The sequence below is a fragment of the Thalassophryne amazonica genome, chromosome 1 (genome assembly GCF_902500255.1).
Source record: "Thalassophryne amazonica chromosome 1, fThaAma1.1, whole genome shotgun sequence".
NCBI lineage: Eukaryota > Metazoa > Chordata > Actinopteri > Batrachoidiformes > Batrachoididae > Thalassophryne > Thalassophryne amazonica.
The window spans coordinates 138,109,411-138,129,449 of NC_047103.1; the positions used below are offsets into that span (position 1 = coordinate 138,109,411).

General features: G+C 40.0%; 1 protein-coding gene across 2 annotated transcripts in view; it reads right to left on the minus strand.

Moving 5' to 3' along the window:
- Positions 1-20,039, minus strand: part of LOC117514902 (interleukin-1 receptor accessory protein-like 1) — a 1,012,041-nt gene that overhangs the window by 84,179 nt on the left and 907,823 nt on the right. For both annotated transcript variants that reach the window (XM_034175476.1, XM_034175482.1), the window contains exon 7: positions 15,721-15,866. In XM_034175476.1, the coding sequence (XP_034031367.1) occupies positions 15,721-15,866 (146 nt within the window). The remainder of the gene's footprint in view (positions 1-15,720; positions 15,867-20,039) is intronic.

Below are 20,039 nucleotides of genomic sequence, written 5' to 3' on the forward strand. Positions count from 1 at the left end.
CAGAAACAAATCCCCTTGAGTAGAAATGCCCGATCACGGCAATTATTATTTTTTTTGGAATGATATGTGTTGGATTAATTAAAGTCGCCAAACAGGCGTGTGCACGTTATCTGCTGTGCTAAAAGCCAGATGTCCCCTATTTAAACAATGCACCTCTTGCTCTGGTTGATTAGTGTGAAGCACTGACAGGCTCAGAGTTCCACGGAGAACACTGAAAAACACATATTTCAAATACACAGTAAGTCTGTTTGTGGTGACGTTACCTTTCTCAATTTTTCTCGCTATCATCTGTTTAACTCTGTTTACAGACAATGTACAAGCACAGAGCCACAGAGAGGAGTGGAAAGGTCGCTCCCCTCACTCCCACCCCCATTAGAGTAAAGGTCTGCTTTTAAAAACATTTTAAAGACAAGTTTTTACAAATAATAATAATAATAGTAACAACAATGGATATATTTTTAACAACTAAAACATCAATCAGTCACTATTACTCTGTGTCCTTCTGTAAGGAGATGAACTGTAAAGTAAGACCCTTCGGCTGCTCCCTTGTTTGCACTCGGGGTTGTCACAGCAGATCCAAAGTGGATCTACAAGTTGAACTGGCACAGGTTTTATGCCAGATGCCCATCCTGACACAACTCCACATTACATGGACAAATGTGGCAGGGGTTGGGTTTGAACCAGGAACCTTTCACACTGAAACCAAGTGCACTAACCACTTGACCACCACCCCTGCTACTCTGTACTGAGCTGAATTGATGAAGCAAAAAAAAGAAAAAAAAAGAAAATCTGTTTATTTAATTTAAAAAATGTTATTGTCTAAAGTGCGCTGTATTGTTGAACGATGCACAGGGAAACTATCTGCCAGGCCCTCAGAGCAGAGCTCCACCACCGCAGCGTCACACTTCGGCTGTCTCCAAAAAAAACAAAAAAACAAAAAACACCACTGTGTGAATTAAAGGCGGACTTTTCTTTTTCTTTCCCGCAACAGAAAAGAGGCCAGGTCATCATGATTGACATGCTTAAAGAGCTTTGACAGAGGTTGATGAATAAATTGTAGACCTGCTTTGAAATCAGAACCACCTGGTCCACAATCAATGCAGAGAAATGATCTTTTCACACCCTCAGAAACAGCAGAATGGACCAACTGCAGCGTAATTTTTTCAGTGGCGCTGTTCCACGCTGACATGAAGAGCATACATACATACATACATACATACATATTTTATATATATATATATATATATATATATATATTTGGATGTTTGAATCGATCTGTGGGATTTAAAAACAATTAAAAAAATCGGCGAATCGATCTTTTCAACCCAGCACGACTGACAACATGTACGAGGTCTGTCCATAAAGTATAGGTCCTTTTTATTTTTTTCAAAAACTACATGGATTTCATTCATGTGTTTTTACGTCAGACATGCTTGAACCCTCGTGCGCACGCGTGAGTTTTTCCACGCCTGTCGGTGAGGTCATTTGCCTGTGAGCACTCCTTGTGGGAGGAGTCGTCCAGCCCCTCGTCGGAATTCCTTTGTCTGAGAAGTTGCTGAGAGACTGGCGCTTTGTTTGATCAAAATTTTTTCTAAACCTGTGAGACACATCGAAGTGGACACGGTTCAAAAAATTAAGCTGGTTTTCCGTGAAAATTTTAACGCTGATGAGAGATTTTGAGGTGATACTGTCGCTTTAAGGCCTTCCCACGGAGCGAGACGTCGTGCAGCGCTCTCAGGCGCCGTCGTCAGCCTGTTTCAAGCTGAAAACCTCCACATTTCAGGCTCTATTGATCCAGGACGTCGTGAGAGAACAGAGAAGTTTCAGAAGAAGTCGGTTTCAGCATTTTATCCGGATATTCCACTGTTAAAGGAGATTTTTTTAATGAAAGACGTGCGGGCGGATTGCAGCGTCGGCTCGCAGCCGCCGCGACGCTCCGCCACAGGAAAAACACCTCCGTTGGAAGCCTTAAGGACAAGTTGGAACATGTTCAGCTGTTAAACAATTTCTCATATACTCACTCCACTGAAAGCCATCAAAAGCCGCCTGGATTTTACAAATGGTTATCAACACGGAGGTGTTTTTCCTGTGCCGCCGCACCGCGCTGGCTGCGTCCCGACGCGCGGACCCGTCCGCACGTCTTTCATTAAAAAAAATCTCCTTTAACAGTGGAATATCCGGATAAAATGCTGAAACCGACTTCTTCTGAAACTTCTCTGTTCTCTCACGACGTCCTGGATCAATACAGCCTGAAATGTGAAGATTTTCAGCTTGAAACAGGCTGACGACGGCGCCTGAGAGCGCTGCACGACGTCTCGCTCCGTGGGAAGTCCTTAAAGCGACAGTATCACCTCAAAATCTCTCATCAGCCATTAAAATTTTCACCGAAAACCAGCTTAATTTTTCGAACTGTGTCCACTTCGATGTGTCTCACAGGTTTAGAAAAAATTTTGATCAAACAAAGCGCCAGTCTCTCAGCAACTTCTCAGACAAAGGAATTCCGACGAGGGGCTGGACGACTCCTCCCACAAGGAGTGCTCACAGGCGAATGACGTCACCGACAGGCGTGGAAAAACTCACGCATGCGCACAAGGGTTCAAGCATGTCTGACGTAAAAACATATGAATGAAATCCATATAGTTTTTGAAAAAAATAAAAAGGACCTATACTTTATGGACAGCCCTCGTATAACATCTATTAAATTGCAATTACAGAATCTTTTTCCCCACTTTCCTGTTACACTGAGGCTTGTAAACAGTTTGGAGTTTCTTTACAGTTCCAATGACAACTATTAATTTTGAAATGAGTGATTAATTTGAAATGAGTAAATGAGTGAAGCCCCCCTTCACTGAGCAAACGGAGCGTTTTGGAAACACGAAGCCTTTACCATACATAAACCATACATTTCTGCATCTAGGCGACACAGAAGTAACTGGTTTATTTAATCAAATATTCTGATGGGAGTATTTTTCATTTTTTTTTCCCCTTTCAACTCAGAGTGGACAGCGACGCTTCACTTTGTTGATCAAAGTTACGGCAGTAATGCGGCTCACTCAGTGTATTCCTACGCCAGCATTTCACTGGTGTCCGGTGTGATGAGCGCAAAACAAATGCAGAGAAAGCGGTAACCAGTTAATGCCGTTTTAATGCGTTTCCTGCCTTTTAATTAGTACATGAATGGAATACCGTATTTTCCGCACCATAAGGCGCACCTAAAAGCCTTAAATTTTCACAAAAATCGTCCGTGCGCCCTATAATCCGGTGCGCCTTATGTGCACACTGAATTCCAAAATCTGTAAAAATGACCGACGTTGTCTTTGACCGTCGGAATATCGGACCATTTCCCGCTGACACAAGGACGTAATACGTAAAGTACGTACGCTAGCAGCGTAGAGTATGCACCCTGGCAGCAATAAATCAATCGGAGAACATTACGTAATACGTAAAGTACATACGCTGGTAGCATAGAGTACGTACGCTGCCAGCGATAAACCAATCACAGAAGAGTCCGTGAGTCCGTGGTACGTACACTTACCTCCGCCACTCCTCCGGTAGTTACCATATACTACAGGTATCCTGCAAAACAACATTTGTTTGTCTAAGGACCCCCAAAAATGGCGCCAGCGAAGAGACATGCTTACGAGGCACAATTCAAACTGCAGGCTATCAGTTACGCGGTTGTTCATGGGAATAGAGCAGCTGCGAGAGGAAACAAGAAAATGAACTGCGCCAAGTTAAAAAGACCAAATGGAGTTTCCACAGAAACAAAGCGAGGTGGCTACAGCTAGAAGACCAGCTGTTCAATTCAGACACAGAAGATGAAGACTTAGATGGCTTTGTGACAGAACCATAATAAAAAATAATGTGAGTGCCATATTGTTAAATACCAGTAGTTCAAAGTTGTTAAAAAGTTCAAATAAACTCACCGTTTTTCTTCCGTGACCTTTTTTTTTTTGTAGACTATATGTTTTAGCGTGCGCCTTTTGTAAGGGTTAAGTACCCGCTAATTGAGGCCACGCTTTATAATCCGGTGCGCCTTTTGTAAGGGTTAAGTACCCGCTAATTGAGGGCGCGCCTTATGATCCGGTGCGCCTTATGGTGCAGAAAATATGGTATATTAATTAATTTTTCAGAACGATTTTGTTGATGGAAGCTGTAATGTGGCTCGCTCAGTGTATTCCTATGCCAGCCTTTCGCTGGTGTCTGACGGGATGACCGCCGCAACGACAGCGGTAACCGGGTAATGGCGTTTTCCCATCATGCACCTTGGTTTCTCCCATCATGCTTCTTGTGTACTTCCTGTGTACTTCCTGTTTTAAATTCCTATTTGCGGTGACGAAAGCATGCTTCCACTTTGCGGCCATGGCGGAAACTTAGCTGGATGGACAACGACTCTGATGTCACGCTCGTCTGTCAACATCCTCGCTTCTCTCGGCGGTATAATAAAGTTGCTTTGTTCATTGTTAATTTCTCTGTTGTGTAAAGTGTCTTTTAGCACTGTGTAAAGCACAATATAAATATAATGCATTATCATATACCTATACATGATACGCCAACTTGATTGGATAAAACACGAAAGAATAAATAGCAATACACCCTTTTCACGGACGGGTAATATTTTTCACACCACCCGAGTAATCAGCCAATCAGGTGTCATTGTACAATTCTTTCCACCTCGCTTAGAAAACAGCGCTTGGAACTTGAGGTGGATGATGAAAGAAGCAAAACACCTTCGCAATTTATGTCGATATTTTGATGAATTTCCTCATTTACAGCAGCTTCATTAAACAACTGTACTTGAATGATTATCAGCACGACAGCGAGCCTACAGGCTAACCTCCGCTAACACTAGAGGACAGTTGCCAGTTATGGCTTTTGAAACAAGGGAGAAAAAAAAAAAAAAGAAACAGCACCGTTCAGCTGAAGCATTAGTGGATGTAAAATATTCTGTCTGTTAAGAGCTTCACCTCTTGTTCCACGTGTGTATTTCCCACGGTGTCACGTACGTCCACTAATGCTTCACCTGAACGGTGCTGTTTTGGCCTCGGCCTCAGGGTCTATGGTTTTCTTCAGGGTGTATAAAGCTATATTCATTGGTGAACAACTTGATAACTGATATTATTATTATTAGTATTATAATAAGGTGCTGAGAGCTCTGTATACGGTCCTTTTTTAGGGCTTTTAGCTGGAAAGCTTTCACAAGCAAGTTTGTCCACGTGTAAATATGGTTTGGGGCAGGATGCAATGTTATTGCGTTAATCTGACAATTTACGTTCACAATACATTTGATTTTCTCTCTGCTTTGTACAGCCTTGGAACTCTTGTTCTCCCTGACCTGATATGAAGTATACTGACACGCTATGTTATTTATATAGAGTAGTGTTCAGAATAATAGTAGCGCTGTGTGACTAAAAAGATTAATCCAGGTTTTGAGTATATTTCTTATTGTTACATGGGAAACAAGGTACCAGTAGATTCAGTAGATTCTCACAAATCCAACAAGACCAAGCATTCATGATATGCACACTCTTAAGGCTATGAAATTGGGCTATTAGTAAAAAAAAAAAGTAGAAAAGGGGGTGTTCACAATAATAGCATCTGCTGTTGATGCTACAAACTCAAAACTATTATGTTCAAACTGCTTTTATAGCAATCCTGTGACTCACTAAACTAGTATTTAGTTGTATAACCACAGTTTTTCATGATTTCTTCACATCTGCGAGGCATGAATTTTGTTGGTTTGGAACCAAGAGTTTGCTCATTTACTAGTGTGCTTGGGGTCATTGTCTTGTTGAAACACCCATTTCAAGGGCATGTCCTCTTCAGCATAAGGCAACATGACCTCTTCAAAGATTTTGACATATCCAAACTGATCCATGATACCTGGTATGCGATATACGTATAGGCCCAACACCATAGTAGGAGAAACATGCCCATATCATGATGCTTGCACCACCATGCTTCACTGTCTTCACTGTGAACTGTGGCTTGAATTCAGAGTTTGGGGGTCATCTCACAAACTGTCTGCGGCCCTTGGACCCAAAAAGAACAATTTTATTCTCACCAGTCCACAAAATATTCCTCCATTTCTCTTTAGGCCAGTTGATGTGTTCTTTGGCAAATTGTAACCTCTTCTGCACGTCTTTTATTTAACAGAGGGACTTTGTGGGGGATTCTTGCAAATAAATTAGCTTCACACAGGCGTCTTCTAACTGTCACAGCACTTACAGGTAACTCCAGACTGTGTTTGATCATCCTGGAGCTGATCAATGGGTGAGCCTTTGCCATTCTGGTTATTCTTCTATCCATTTCGATGGTTGTTTTCTTCCACACGTCTGTTTTTTTTGTGGCCATTTTAAAGCATTGGAGATCATTGTAGATGAACAGCCTATAATTTTTTGCACCTGCGTATAAGTTTTCCCCTCTCCAATCAACTTTTTAATCAAACTACGCTGTTCTTCTGAACAATGTCTTGAACGTCCCATTTTCCTCAGGCTTTCAAAGAGAAAAGCTTGTTCAACAGGTGCTGGCTTCATCCTTAAATAGGGGACACCTGATTCACACCTGTTTGTTCCACAAAACTGACGAACTCACTGACTGAATGCCACACTACTATTATTGTGAACACCCCCTTTTCTACTTTTTTTTACTAATAGCCCAATTTCATAGCCTTAAGAGTGTGCATATCATGAATGCTTGGTCTTGTTGGATTTATGAGAATCTACTGGTACCTTGTTTCCCATGTAACAATAAGAAATATACTCAAAACCTGGATTCATCTTTTTAGTCACATAGCACTACTATTATTCTGAACACTACTGTATATTATCATTTTCTCATATATAACTTTTTATATATAAGTATGAATTATATTGATACGCTATATATGAATTTATATATATTAGATTTTTTCTCTCTCTCTCTCTCTCTCTCTCTCTCTCTCTCTCTCTCTCTCTCTCTCTCTCTCTCTCTCTCTCTCTCTCTCTCTCTCTCTCTCTCTATATATATATATACACACACACACACACACACACACACACACACACACACACACACACACACACACACACACACACATACACACACACACACAGTTGTATGCAAATGTTTGGGCACCCCTGATAATTTTCATAATATTCCTTTATAAGTCATTGGTTGTCAGAAAATTTCAATTAAATATATCATATAGCAGATGAAAACACTGATATTTGAGAAGTGAAATGAAGTTTCTAGTATTTACAGAAAGTGTGCAATAATTATTTAAACAAAATTGGGAAGATGCATATATTTGGGCACCCTTGTCATTTTATTGATTTGAATACATGTAGCACTAATTATTGTAACATAAAATTGGTTTGGTAAGCTCATTGACCCTTGACCTCCTTACACAGGTGAATCAAATCATGAGAAAGGGTATTTAAGGTGGCCATTTGTCAGGTGTCAGTTTCCACTGTGAGGAACATAGTGAGGAAATGGAAGACCACAGGAACAGTACTAGTTAAGGCCCAAAGTGGCAGGCCAAGAAAAATCTCAGATAAGCTGAAGAGAAGGATGGCGAGAACAATCATAGTCAACCCACAGACCTGCCCCAAAGACCTACAACATGATCTTGCTGCAGTTAGTTTCTCTGTGCATCGTTCAACTATACAGCGCACTTTCGACAATAACATGCTGTATGATGCTGTAATGCAGAACAGGAAAGTTATGCCTTGCTAACAACAGCCTGCTGCTGCTTCTGGGCTTCTTCTATGCTCTGCTTTCTGCTACTGTATGAACCAGTGGCAAACAAAAGGTAAAACAGAAGCAGTGCCAATGTGCACTGTACACTGTGTACAGCACAGTAGTAAAAACATGACAGTGGTCCCTGTATTTTCATGAAAGGACTTAAACAGAATTTTCTGTTTTCAAATTGCCTTTTTTTTACAAATGAAAAAAATGACGTATTTAAAACTATGTAAACATATGTAAAACCCACCACACTTTTCAGTAACTGTGTTATACCAACCAGCCAACCACTGATGTCAGGAAACTAATGTACCCATAACAAAATGCAGAATGTGTGTTTAAAAGCTAAAACCTTCAAAATGAGTGCACTACTTTAAAACTAAAACATATAGCTGATATTTTCACTTCGTAAATGACAGACATAACGTTAATTTCAATAAATCGTCCGGAATTAGTTTGTTTAAAATTATAACCATAAGTCAAAACTGTCTGCCTCTTTCTTCTCTCTCTGGTCACCAGGCCTCTTTTCCTGAGAAAACGCCGATCTGAGACAGAAGCGTTGACTCATTGTTGTGTCAGTAGATGCCGTGTACTGAATTCAATACTGAAAGTTATTGTTTTAGCTTTTATCTGTAACTTCTGCTTAATTTTTTAGGGATTTATCGGTTTAGCTTTATAAAAGTTAACTTTTCAGTTAGCGGATTAACAGTTATCAAAGCTAACGTATTGGTTAGCTGTCCCCACCACTGACCATAGCTGTATAACTTTTTTTTTTTAATTTAGCTTACTCTTGTGTCAAATTTTCTTTTTACTTTTCATCATATTTAGTCATTCACATACCAGTTTTTATTTAGTCAGGTTTTAGTGCATTAAAAGTCTGGTTGTTTTAGTTTAGTTTTAGTCAAAAGAAAACTCAGTGTATTTTAGACTCATTTCAGTCAAGACATTTTAGTGTTTGATAACAACAATTAGATTATTTCACACACCTGAAATAATGAAAGTTATCATTACCTGCCAAAATACACGTTTGAAGGTGTTTTCTTCCCAGATATTTTAAATCTGCAAGGCTTCTAATCACATCCAATTAGGCATTCAGTTTTCTTGCCAGTCTCATAAAGCCTTTTTTCTCCAAAGGATCTGTTCACTCCATGTAGTTTTGTGTTGTAGCCACAAGGTGGCAACAGAAATACAGGAAATAGAGCTGTTTGCCTTGATAGCTGTAGTAACATTCTGAATGGTATTAAACGCTTGTAGACAAAAGTAAAGACAAAAAAAAAAAAAAAGTTTTTAATTCATGCAAAACATTTTAGTCTAGTCTTTTTTGTCAGTAAACCGTGTTAATACCGTCTTTGTCAGTGTTTTAGAACACTGAAGCTGTCATGTCATTGTCTCACTTTAGTCATGAAAAAAATGGTCGTTGAAGAATATATTTCATCTTGTCTGCCGAAAAAAAAAAATCTAGTATATAGACACATACTGGATTGCTGTATCTGGCATTGCCAATCCCAGATACAACCAACTTTGGTCCATAATGACAGAGATGGGATTCCCACCAAATGTGATATTGTTAATCTGCTTAAAGCAGATAACCCGTAAGTTGGAGAGGAAATGGCGTCTCACTAATTTAGAAGATCTTCACTTAGCCTGGAAGAAGAGTCTGTTGCTCTATAAAAAAGCCCTCCGTAAAGCTAGGACATCTTACTACTCATCACTAATTGAAGAAAATAAGAACAACCCCAGGTTTCTTTTCAGCACTGTAGCCAGGCTGACAAAGAGTCACAGCTCTATTGAGCCGAGTATTCCTTTAACTTTAACTAGTAATGACTTCATGACTTTCTTTGCTAATAAAATTTTAACTATTAGAGAAAAAATTACTCATAACCATCCCAAAGACATATCGTTCTCTTTGGCTGCTTTCAGTGATGCTGGTATTTGGTTAGACTCTTTCTCTCCAATTGCTCTGTCTGAGTTATTTTCATTAGTTACTTCCTCCAAACCATCAACATGTCTATTAGACCCCATTCCTACCAGGCTGCTCAAGGAAGCCCTACCATTAATTAATGCTTCGATCTTAAATATGATCAATCTATCTTTATTAGTTGGCTATGTACCACAGGCTTTTAAGGTGGCAGTAATTAAACCATTACTTAAAAAGCCATCACTTGACCCAGCTATCTTAGCTAATTATAGGCCAATCTCCAACCTTCCTTTTCTCTCAAAAATTCTTGAAAGGGTAGTTGTAAAACAGCTAACTGATCATCTGCAGAGGAATGGTCTATTTGAAGAGTTTCAGTCAGGTTTTAGAATTCATCATAGTACAGAAACAGCATTAGTGAAGGTTACAAATGATCTTCTTATGGCCTCAGACAGTGGACTCATCTCTGTGCTTGTTCTGTTAGACCTCAGTGCCGCTTTTGATACTGTTGATCATAAAATTTTATTACAGAGATTAGAGCATGCCATAGGTATTAAAGGCACTGCGCTGCAGTGGTTTGAATCATATTTATCTAATAGATTACAATTTGTTCATGTAAATGGGGAATCTTCTTCACAGACTAAGGTTAATTATGGAGTTCCACAAGGTTCTGTGCTAGGACCAATTTTATTCACTTTATACATGTTTCCCTTAGGCAGTATTATTAGACGGCATTGCTTAAATTTTCATTGTTACGCAAATGATACCCAGCTTTATCTATCCATGAAGCCAGAGGACACACACCAATTAGCTAAACTGCAGGATTGTCTTACAGACATAAAGACATAGATGACCTCTAATTTCCTGCTTTTAAACTCAGATAAAACTGGTTATTGTACTTGGCCCCACAAATCTTAGAAACATGGTGTCTAACCAGATCCTTACTCTGGATGGCATTACCCTGACCTCTAGTAATACTGTGAGAAATCTTGGAGTCATTTTTGATCAGGATATGTCATTCAATGTGCATATTAAACAAATATGTAGGACTCCTTTTTTGCATTTGCGCAATATCTCTAAAATTAGAAAGGTCTTGTCTCAGAGTGATGCTGAAAAACTAATTCATGCATTTATTTCCTGTAGGCTGGACTATTGTAATTCATTATTATCAGGTTGTCCTAAACGTTCCCTGAAAAGCCTTCAGTTAATTCAAAATGCTGCAGCTAGAGTGCTGGCAGGGACTAGAAGGAGATAGCATATCTCACCCATATTGGCCTCTCTTCATTGGCTTCCTGTTAATTCTAGAATAGAATTTAAAATTCTTCTTCTTACTTATAAGGTTTTGAATAATCAGGTCCCATCTTATCTTAGGGACCTCATAGTACCATATCACCCCAATAGAGCGCTTTGCTCTCAGACTGCAGGCTTACTTGTAGTTCCTAGGGTTTGTAAGAGTAGAATGGGAGGCAGAGCCTTCAGCTTTCACGCTCCTCTCCTGTGGAACCAGCTCCCAATTCGGATCAGGGAGACAGACACCCTCTCTACTTTTAAGATTAGGCTTAAAACTTTCCTTTTTGCTAAAGCTTATAGTTAGGGCTGGATCAGGTGACCCTGAGCCATCCCTTAGTTATGCTGCTATAGACTTAGACTGCTGGGGGGTTCCCATGATGCACTGAGTGTTTCTTTCTCTGTTTGCTCTGTATGCACCACTCTGCATTTAATCATTAGTGATTGATCTCTGCTCCCCTCCACAGCATGTCTTTTTCCTGGTTCTCTCCCTCAGCCGCAACCAGTCCCAGCAGAAGACTGCCCCTCCCTGAGCCTGATTCTGCTGGAGGTTTCTTCCTGTTAAAAGGGAGTTTTTCCTTCCCACTGTTGCCAAGTGCTTGCTCACAGGGGGTCGTTTTGACCATTGGGGTTTTTCCGTAATTATTGTATGGCCTTGCCTTACAATATAAGGCGCCTTGGGGCAACTGTTTGTTGTGATTTGGCGCTATATAAATAAAATTGATTTGATTTGATTTAATCAGAAACCTCTACTGTGATCAACAATCAGAAGTCAAGCTTGAGTGTGGAACAACTGATTGGTTTAACATACAGAAGGGCGTCCGGCAGAAGACATCATGCGAGAAGCCATGAAAGATGAATGTTCAAAAGGTTATGATCTTCTACATGTAGGAGGGCAAGCCTTAGGTGAACTAAGATATGCAGATGATGCTGCACTTATGTCAAAGTCAAGATCTGGTTTGAGAAGACTCACTGAATCAGAGAACAGAGAAAGTGAATCACACAGCCTGAAGATGAATGCAAAATAACCAAGGTTATGGCAGTGTCGAGTGAACAGAATGATGAAAACACACAACAAATCTCAATTAATGGATCTGTACTGGAAAAATTGGACCATTTTATGTACCTCGGTGCAAAGATCCAAGGTGATAGTGATAATAGCAAAGAAATCAGAAGTAGATTGGCCATGGGTCTGCAAGCTCTCGCTCGGATGAAGAAGCTTTGGCATGGGCAGGATAAAGGAACCAAGCTATGGATCACCAGAGCATGTGTCTTTCCAGTGGCCACCTATGCCTGTGAGACCTGGGTACTGCACAAGTTGGATGAACAACACATCACAGCCTTCGAAAACAAGTGCTACCAAAGGATCTTGCGGGTCCCAAGGACTCAACACCGCACAAATGACAGTATAAGAGAAGAGCTTGGTGCATCAAATGATTGGCTGCTGCAGTATGTGAGGAAGCAGAAATTGTCTTATTTCGGCCACATAAAGCAGCAGGATGGCATGGAGAAAAGAGTGTTAGAGGCTTACATTCCTGGAAAGAGAAGAAGAGGAAGACCAAAATGCAAGTGTGAGAAGACTATAATTGGTGTTTGTCTCTATGGAGCAAGCAAATAGGATGGCAAAGGACAGGAAACAGTTTCAAGACAATGTCAGGGAAGCCACGCTCGGATTAGAGTTTGCTTTGACGACAATGACTGGATTGTTTTACGAGGAAGAGATGCACACATCTGTAAAATATAGATACTTTGAGAAGCAGGACTACAAATGCACACAAATGTTAGTCTTGACATCAAATTCTTTTATTGTTCAGTTTTGGCTGAGATATCAGCTCTCTGGTTGCTCTTCTAGTTTAAACAGATACAAGAGAATGTATCTGCAGATTTGTTGTAGCAGAAAAAAGTTGGTCTGGCACATTCAAAAAATGACTTCAAGTAGTGCAAAAAGTAAAAGTAAGGATGTGTTTTCATCTCACCTTTCAACACAAGTGATTCTGCTTGATAGTGTGTGACTCAAAGTGTGTGTGTGTGTGTGTGTGTGTGTGTGTGTGTGTGTGTGTGTGTGTGTGTGTGTGTGTTTGTGCGTGGCACAGAAAGCAATAAGGCAAGACAGTTACTTCTGCTGAGACCACCAGATTTATTTGGAGTATCGTGTGTCGTTTCCACAGCTTCAAGAGACGAGTGAAGAAAACTTTTGACGCATTCTAAAAGGCGGCACAAACACAGACTGGCGTCACACTGCAGCATAGATGCACCAAATAAAAACATGGGAACGAGCCCATTTCTTGTACACCCGCAATCCTGTGAGGACCAGGCTAATCTTCTCCGGTTTATTCTGAGAATCGACTGTGCGGCATAAACCCCTTTAATATAGCAAATGGAGGGGAACTGGGCTTCCATCAAAGCTGGATCCAAAGTTGCAAGCTTAAAAGAGGGAAAAATATCTTTCTATGTAAATGTATTCACCACTGACAACTTTAAGGCTGCAGAGACGCCCCTAGCCTCCCTGAAAGAAAGAAAGACATCTCCCTTATGTAACCACACTGAATAATCACAGAATCAACTTTGAGGGAGTCATCCTGGGTGAGGCTAAAAAACACAGACGAAGCCCAAAAACATTTGCTTGAACCAAATGTGAAGAAGACGCAAAGATGTTAAAGATGTTAAAAGGATGAGTAAGACAGTCAAACAGCTTGTCTGTCATCTAACACCAAAGCACTTTTGTTACTCGCTGCAAACTTTGGGCTTATGCAGCTCAACTAGAATTCTGCGCAACAATACTGTGCCATTTCCCCTCAATAAACTGGTCACTTCCTCAATACGGCCATGTCATTGCACTTTGGAGTTGGTAATTTGTGTCACTCATAACAAAGTGATGCTCCAATGGTAAAATGTTTTACATTTAATAAGTAACAAGGTTTTCATACCAATCTGTCATGATTTAAAAAAGTGATCCTTTTCAAAGTGTGAGTCAAGTCTAATTTGGGCGCATGTACAGGTGCCACGCTTCACTGCATCTGCGACACCATTGAACCACCTTGGCTCCGGGATGGCAAATACCCAGGCAGAAAACCAGCCCATGGCCACATCTTTAAAATAACCATCACCAGCCAGGTAAAATCTGGACATCCCCTAGGTCTTCTCCATCAACGTCTTAAGTTAAGTCCAGACATAAGACGCACTTTTTTCCCTTTCGTATGGCTAGCATACTGGCATAGTATGTTTCCATGCTTTTTACTCTTTTAATTAATTTTATTAGGAAACTGAGCGTGTCGCAGCCTCAACTTTGTCTAAATTCTGGGTCTTTTAGTGAAGCTTAGGGCTAGTGGCCGGCAGTCACCTTAGTATTTCTTCAGTTTTTGTTGTTGCTTAATGTTGACAAATTACACTGTATTTGTCTTTCTGATGCTTGATTCTGCTTTTTTCTTTTCTCTCTGTTTGAGATGCAGCTCCATCCAGAGACGGGTGTGGTATCTGTTCCAGAAACTGTCCTGTCCATCGGCCACATTTCCTGTATGTTCATTTTGTGAATTGTTTTGTAATTTATGTCTGTAGCATGGCCCAAGCAAAGGGTCACCCCTTTGAGTTTGGTCTGCTTGAGGTTTCTTCCTCAGAGGGAGTTTTTCCTTACCACTGCTACTCTGGGGGTTAGTAAGGTTAGACCTTACTTGTGTGAAGCGCCTTGAGGCAACCTTGTTGTGATTTGGTGCTATATAAATGAAAATAAATTGAAATTGAAATTGAAAATTGACTCTGGTCCTCAACACTCATGTACCTATGTGCTGGATCATGCACAGAGAAATGTGGCCCATGTCCAAAATTTCAAAGCTGATGCTCCCTCACAATGCAGCTGAATACACCTCATCTTAGTCTCCCCAAGTTACTGCACATTGGACACAATGTCATTGCAATGGTTCCCAAGGATGAAGAGACCAGGCACCAAAGACATCCAGTTGTCACCTGTCAGCAATTAGTATCACAACCATGCAATATGAAAGGAAGCACCAGGACTCAAAAGACTTGGACCTTTGTTCCTCTGCAAAGATTTCAGCATCGCCAAACTGCTCTGTCCATTGACCTCATGACTCCATAAGCTCTTCCCACACATCTCTAAATGTCAAAGGCCAAGGAGCCAGAGACATGAATGTTACTGCCAACATAGGTGAATGTCTCTATGAGTTCAACACTTTCACCACATCTGATGGCTGAGTCCAGAAAGTCATTAAAAGCTTGGATCTTTGTCTTGATCTAGGACATTTATAAATCTAAGTAAATAACATCTCAAGTGCTACAATCAGAGTATCCACTGATTCCACAAAGATCACAGCATCGTCTGTGGAGTCAACACAGTAAACCTTTCCTCATGACAAAAGCAATTAAGTCGCTGGTTTCCACAACCCTACCCAACATGGAACAGTGTAGGAACCAGAACACACAGCTGACAAACACCAGATTTCCCTGGGAAAGCTCAGAGTATCTGCTTCCGATCCGCACAGTGATCACAGTATCTGTGTATGGGCTGGCTATGATGTCCCACTAGATGGGAGTATTTGTTAAAAAAAGAGATCAAAGTGTATTTCTTTAGAACCCTTTTTTGAACAGACACTGCCATCTTGTGGGGTCAGTGAAAAAATGCCAAATGCTTCATGAGGCCTCGTTTGCCATCACTACCAGCAACATCTTGGGGATCACAGACTCAATCAAACAGTTAGCAAAAATCAACAAAGGCTGCAAAGAAGCACTGCTGATATTACCCTTAAGTGGGAATTTAGCTCTTTTAAAAATCTCCTCACCTTTCTTAGCAAGCTGGATGTTAGCTTGCCGGCGCCCATTGCCGTTCTCCACGTAGCAGGAGTAGTTTCCCAGGTCACTGTCCTCCAGAGAGTCAATAGTCAGTGAAATGGATACTTCCTGCTCCCCCAGGTGCTCGCGGATTGTCCTGCACAGGGCGAGAAAGAACGCAAAATGCACCAATGTTTGCGGTGGTTCACATTCAGGAGTCATTGTATAAGAGAAAATTCATAACAAAACTCCTTCAGTTGGTAACATTCAAATGCATTAAGTTTGCCTAAATTAACAATTTGGCACAACTACTGCTTCAGTTAATTTGGATCAAACTTACTGATTTGTGCGTTACCAGCTGAATAACTTTTTAAAGTTGGTCCAACAATTCTCCTTTTTCAGTATATACGAACAACTAGCTATTAATTAACAATAACCATCATTTTTCTGCTCAAGTCTGAACAGCGTTTGTCTAAATTCATTTAACAACTTGGCATAAATTTTACTTGTTCAGTGTATAGAATAACCATTGTTGCTACAGTTACATTGAAAAAGTAACCCAGTTACTGATTACTCCTTGAAAAAGTAACTTTGTTACTTTACTGATTACGCAGTTTTAAAAGTAACTAAGTTAGATAACTAGTTATTTTTTTAGTTGCTTTCAGCAGCTACCGACAACACCCCCCCAACATGAAAATGATAACTAGCTTTTTTTGGCAATACTCATTTTATAGTCACCCTTTCTTGACTTCAATGAACATAAATACTTGATTTATAAAAAAATAAATACATCTTTCTTGACCTCATATTTAAATGTTGACAGCACTGTAACAGTAAAATTTACAATTTCTAATCTACACTATTTATAAATGTAACTATTAAATTCTTTCTAACATTTTTCTAACCTTTAAATTCTTTCTAAACATTTTAGTTGTTGAAAATATTGTTATTATTATAAATAGTATTAGTAGTATGAAAAAATGCCTTCAGAAGCAGACCTTTAATCCAGGGGTGTTGTGTGTGTGTGTGTATGTGTGTGTGTGTGTGTGGGGGGGGGGGGTCTCCTCCCCACGCCCCCTTTCTGGCTGGATTCACACTTGGTTTGCTGTCTGAGAAACATAACCAGATTGACAGGTAAAAAAGTTTTATCAGCGTTTTTTTTACGTCATGTCATCCTCAGAAAGAGACTTTAGGTGCATTTAGGTGGAAAAAAAGGTGTCAGTAATTTGTTTTTAACGCGTCGCGGGTGTTTGTAGCGAGGACAGTCACAGAGCAGCACAGAGGTTTAACGAAATAAAAAACACATAAAAATGTCGTTGTAAAGCTCAGTGCAGTTTTTCTGTCATCACCGCTCTTTGAGAGACGACAACCGTTTTTTTTCAACTCAAAGCTGCAGCGCAAAACCGCAGATGAAAAGCTTGCAGCTCGCTGAAAGTGAGCGAAGTGGGCAGTTCAACTGAACGCCGACCTTCCCCTGCCCACGGGCCAGCGACACCGGTTTTAATGCTGCGATCAAGCCGCCATACAAAAATAATAGTAATGTACATTGACTTGGAGAAGTAACTTTAATCTGATTACTGATTTGGAAAGATTAACGCATTACTTGTTGGCAAAGGCTATTCCCCCAACTGTTGGGCAGATAAATGTAATGTCTTATCTTATTCACCCAACCATGAGAGTGTACTTGACACGTTTTGTGCATCTAAACTACGTTTTTTACACCACTTTAAGGCTCTATTGCAGTGTGAAAAGCGACGTATGTTTGACACATTTAACGGTGCTGTCTTTAATAGGGATGGGTATAGAGAACGGTTCCTTTCGGGTATCGTTAAGAAATGATTCGATCCACCGACATCAATAACCTTTTTGCTTAACGATTCCCTAATCAGTCCTTCAGAGTGGCCGTTGTTTTTCGGGGTGTTTGTCAGGAAAATTATCATTTCTCTACATTGATTACAGACCCTGCAGTGGGTCTGTAATCAACTTTTCTGCAGCGCGGCTTTGCTTTGAACCTTGAACCAATCGAAGCAGTGCTTCGATCTACTGCTTTGTTGATTCATTGGTTTATTTTGCTTTATCTGAATTTTCCCCCGCTAAAATCCTAAAGAGCATATGTCTGTGAGTAATATTTATCTTTTTATGTTAAACAGACCTGTTATGGTCCTCTGAAACAGTTGATAGATGTATTTTATAACTTAAAAATGGGACCAATGCTAACGTGTTAGCATGTCTATGGCGTTTTCAATGTTAAAGTTAGCATTAAGCTGTTCGCATTTCACCATGTTTCTTTGCATTTGTTTTCTGTATAATAATTAATGACTCAGTATTCGTTATCATAAAAGAGTCAAATTGTGATTTAAAAAACATTTTTTTCATATATTATTAATAATAATAGCAACAGTAACAATAATAGTAATAATAACTCATAATAACTAATAATGCAACAATACAATTTTAGAGAAAGACAAAAAGAACCTGAAGAAACAAAACAACAGAAAAGATAAAATAACTAACAATAAAAATAAATAAATACATATATAAATAAGTTTTTCCTGTGAACACCTAGTGACTCTTGCACCTCCATTTCATCCCTGTCTTATTTAAGTTTAATGACGTTTGTTTCGGTCAAACCATATTTTCAATTTGTTAATTTCTTCAGTGATTTCCTCCAGAACCATCTGCCAAGCTTCAAAACTGCTGCATCCTAGTAAGAGCAGAATACTACTGGAATGAATTTGAATAAGGAAAGTTGGGTTTTTTCTCACCAAAATGGATGCTGCACTCACTGCAGTTTATTGTCTGGAATAGTCCCAGTTTGTATTTTAGAGCTTCTAGAATTCAAACATTTTCGTGCGGGTGGTGTTGGGGGGTAATTTTGGGTTTCAGCTTTTTTTGTATTTCACCACTTTCATCCTTAAATATGTCAAATGAGAATTGTCCTCTGTTCTGTTCACACAGCTCCAAACGCTGATCGGCTCTCTGCCGAGTCAAGTTAGAACGATACAGTCCAGTCGGAAATAATAACTTCAAAGCGAAACGCTGTTTAAATCAAATGACACCTCTTTCCAAATGTTGTAATACAAACAAACTGCAATCGATCAAAACGTTTTTTCCTCCCAAAATGAGACGTCCTGCGCTGAGGTATGGAGAGACATTCATGCCAAAATGTCTGAAAGGAAATGCTTTTGACTAAAACTACAGATTTTGTTTACTTTTATTTATGTCCAGAGACATTTAAAAAGTGACCAATTTAAAATGTTGTTGACATAGAAAACCTGTAAAGCCTACTTTTAGTACACAGAAAATTCACAAGAGGTATCGATAAGGGAATCGATAAGGAATCGGATCGATAAGCGGAATCGATAATGGCATCGATAGATAACATCTTATCAATACCCATCTCTAGTCTTTAATTACTTGTAACGTAGGGCACCACTAGGTGTCACCCTCCCCCTGAGTATTTTCCTATAAAAACAGAAGTAGTAGACTTGCCACGGAGATGTCAGTTTCCGGTGGGGTGGCCAGAGTGTTTGCTGTGCCCACATGTAGAAAAGGTTGCCTGGACATTTTGGATCTTTTACTGTTGAGGAAGACTGGAGGGATTGTGTGTATGCGTGACTGGGTGTGGAGGAACGACAACTCAGTTTTAATTGGTACCGCTGCCTGCTGTCTTTTTGTGTTTTTAAGTTTGGTGTTTTGGTTTGAGTTAGTCCATTCAGAGTAGGACATCTGTTTCGCCGTGACACAGCGTTTATATGAACGGACTAACTCAACTTCTTAAGTTTAGTTTATTTTTCTTGGTTGTATTTGTTTTGTCACTTCCCCACATTCGTCCACTACACAATTCAGGTTCTGACCATTTTCAACCTCATTTTCCTGCAGTGTTTTTGGGTTAAAGTGAATCTTAATGCATGTTACTGCGGGTTTACCTATGTTTGTAGTGGTTTGCTGTGAATCCACGTTTTCAATGAATGGTTTTGGATTGGTCAGATCAAGATGAAGTGTAACTTACCGTGGGCTTCAATTCAATTTCAGTTTATTTTCATTTATATAGCGCCAAATCACAACAGAGTTGCCTCAAAGTGCTTCACACAGGTAAGGTCTAACCTTACCAACCCCCCAGAGCAACAGTGGTAAGGAAAAACTCCCTCTGAGGAAGAAACCTCAAGCAGACCAGACTCAAAGGGGTGACCCTCTGCTTGGGCCATGCTACAAACATAAATTACAGAACAATTCACAGAACAATTCACGGACAAACATACAAGAAAAGCTATTGGCGCACAGGACAGGAGGATCGCCAACACGAATACAACTCCCATCTCTGGATGGA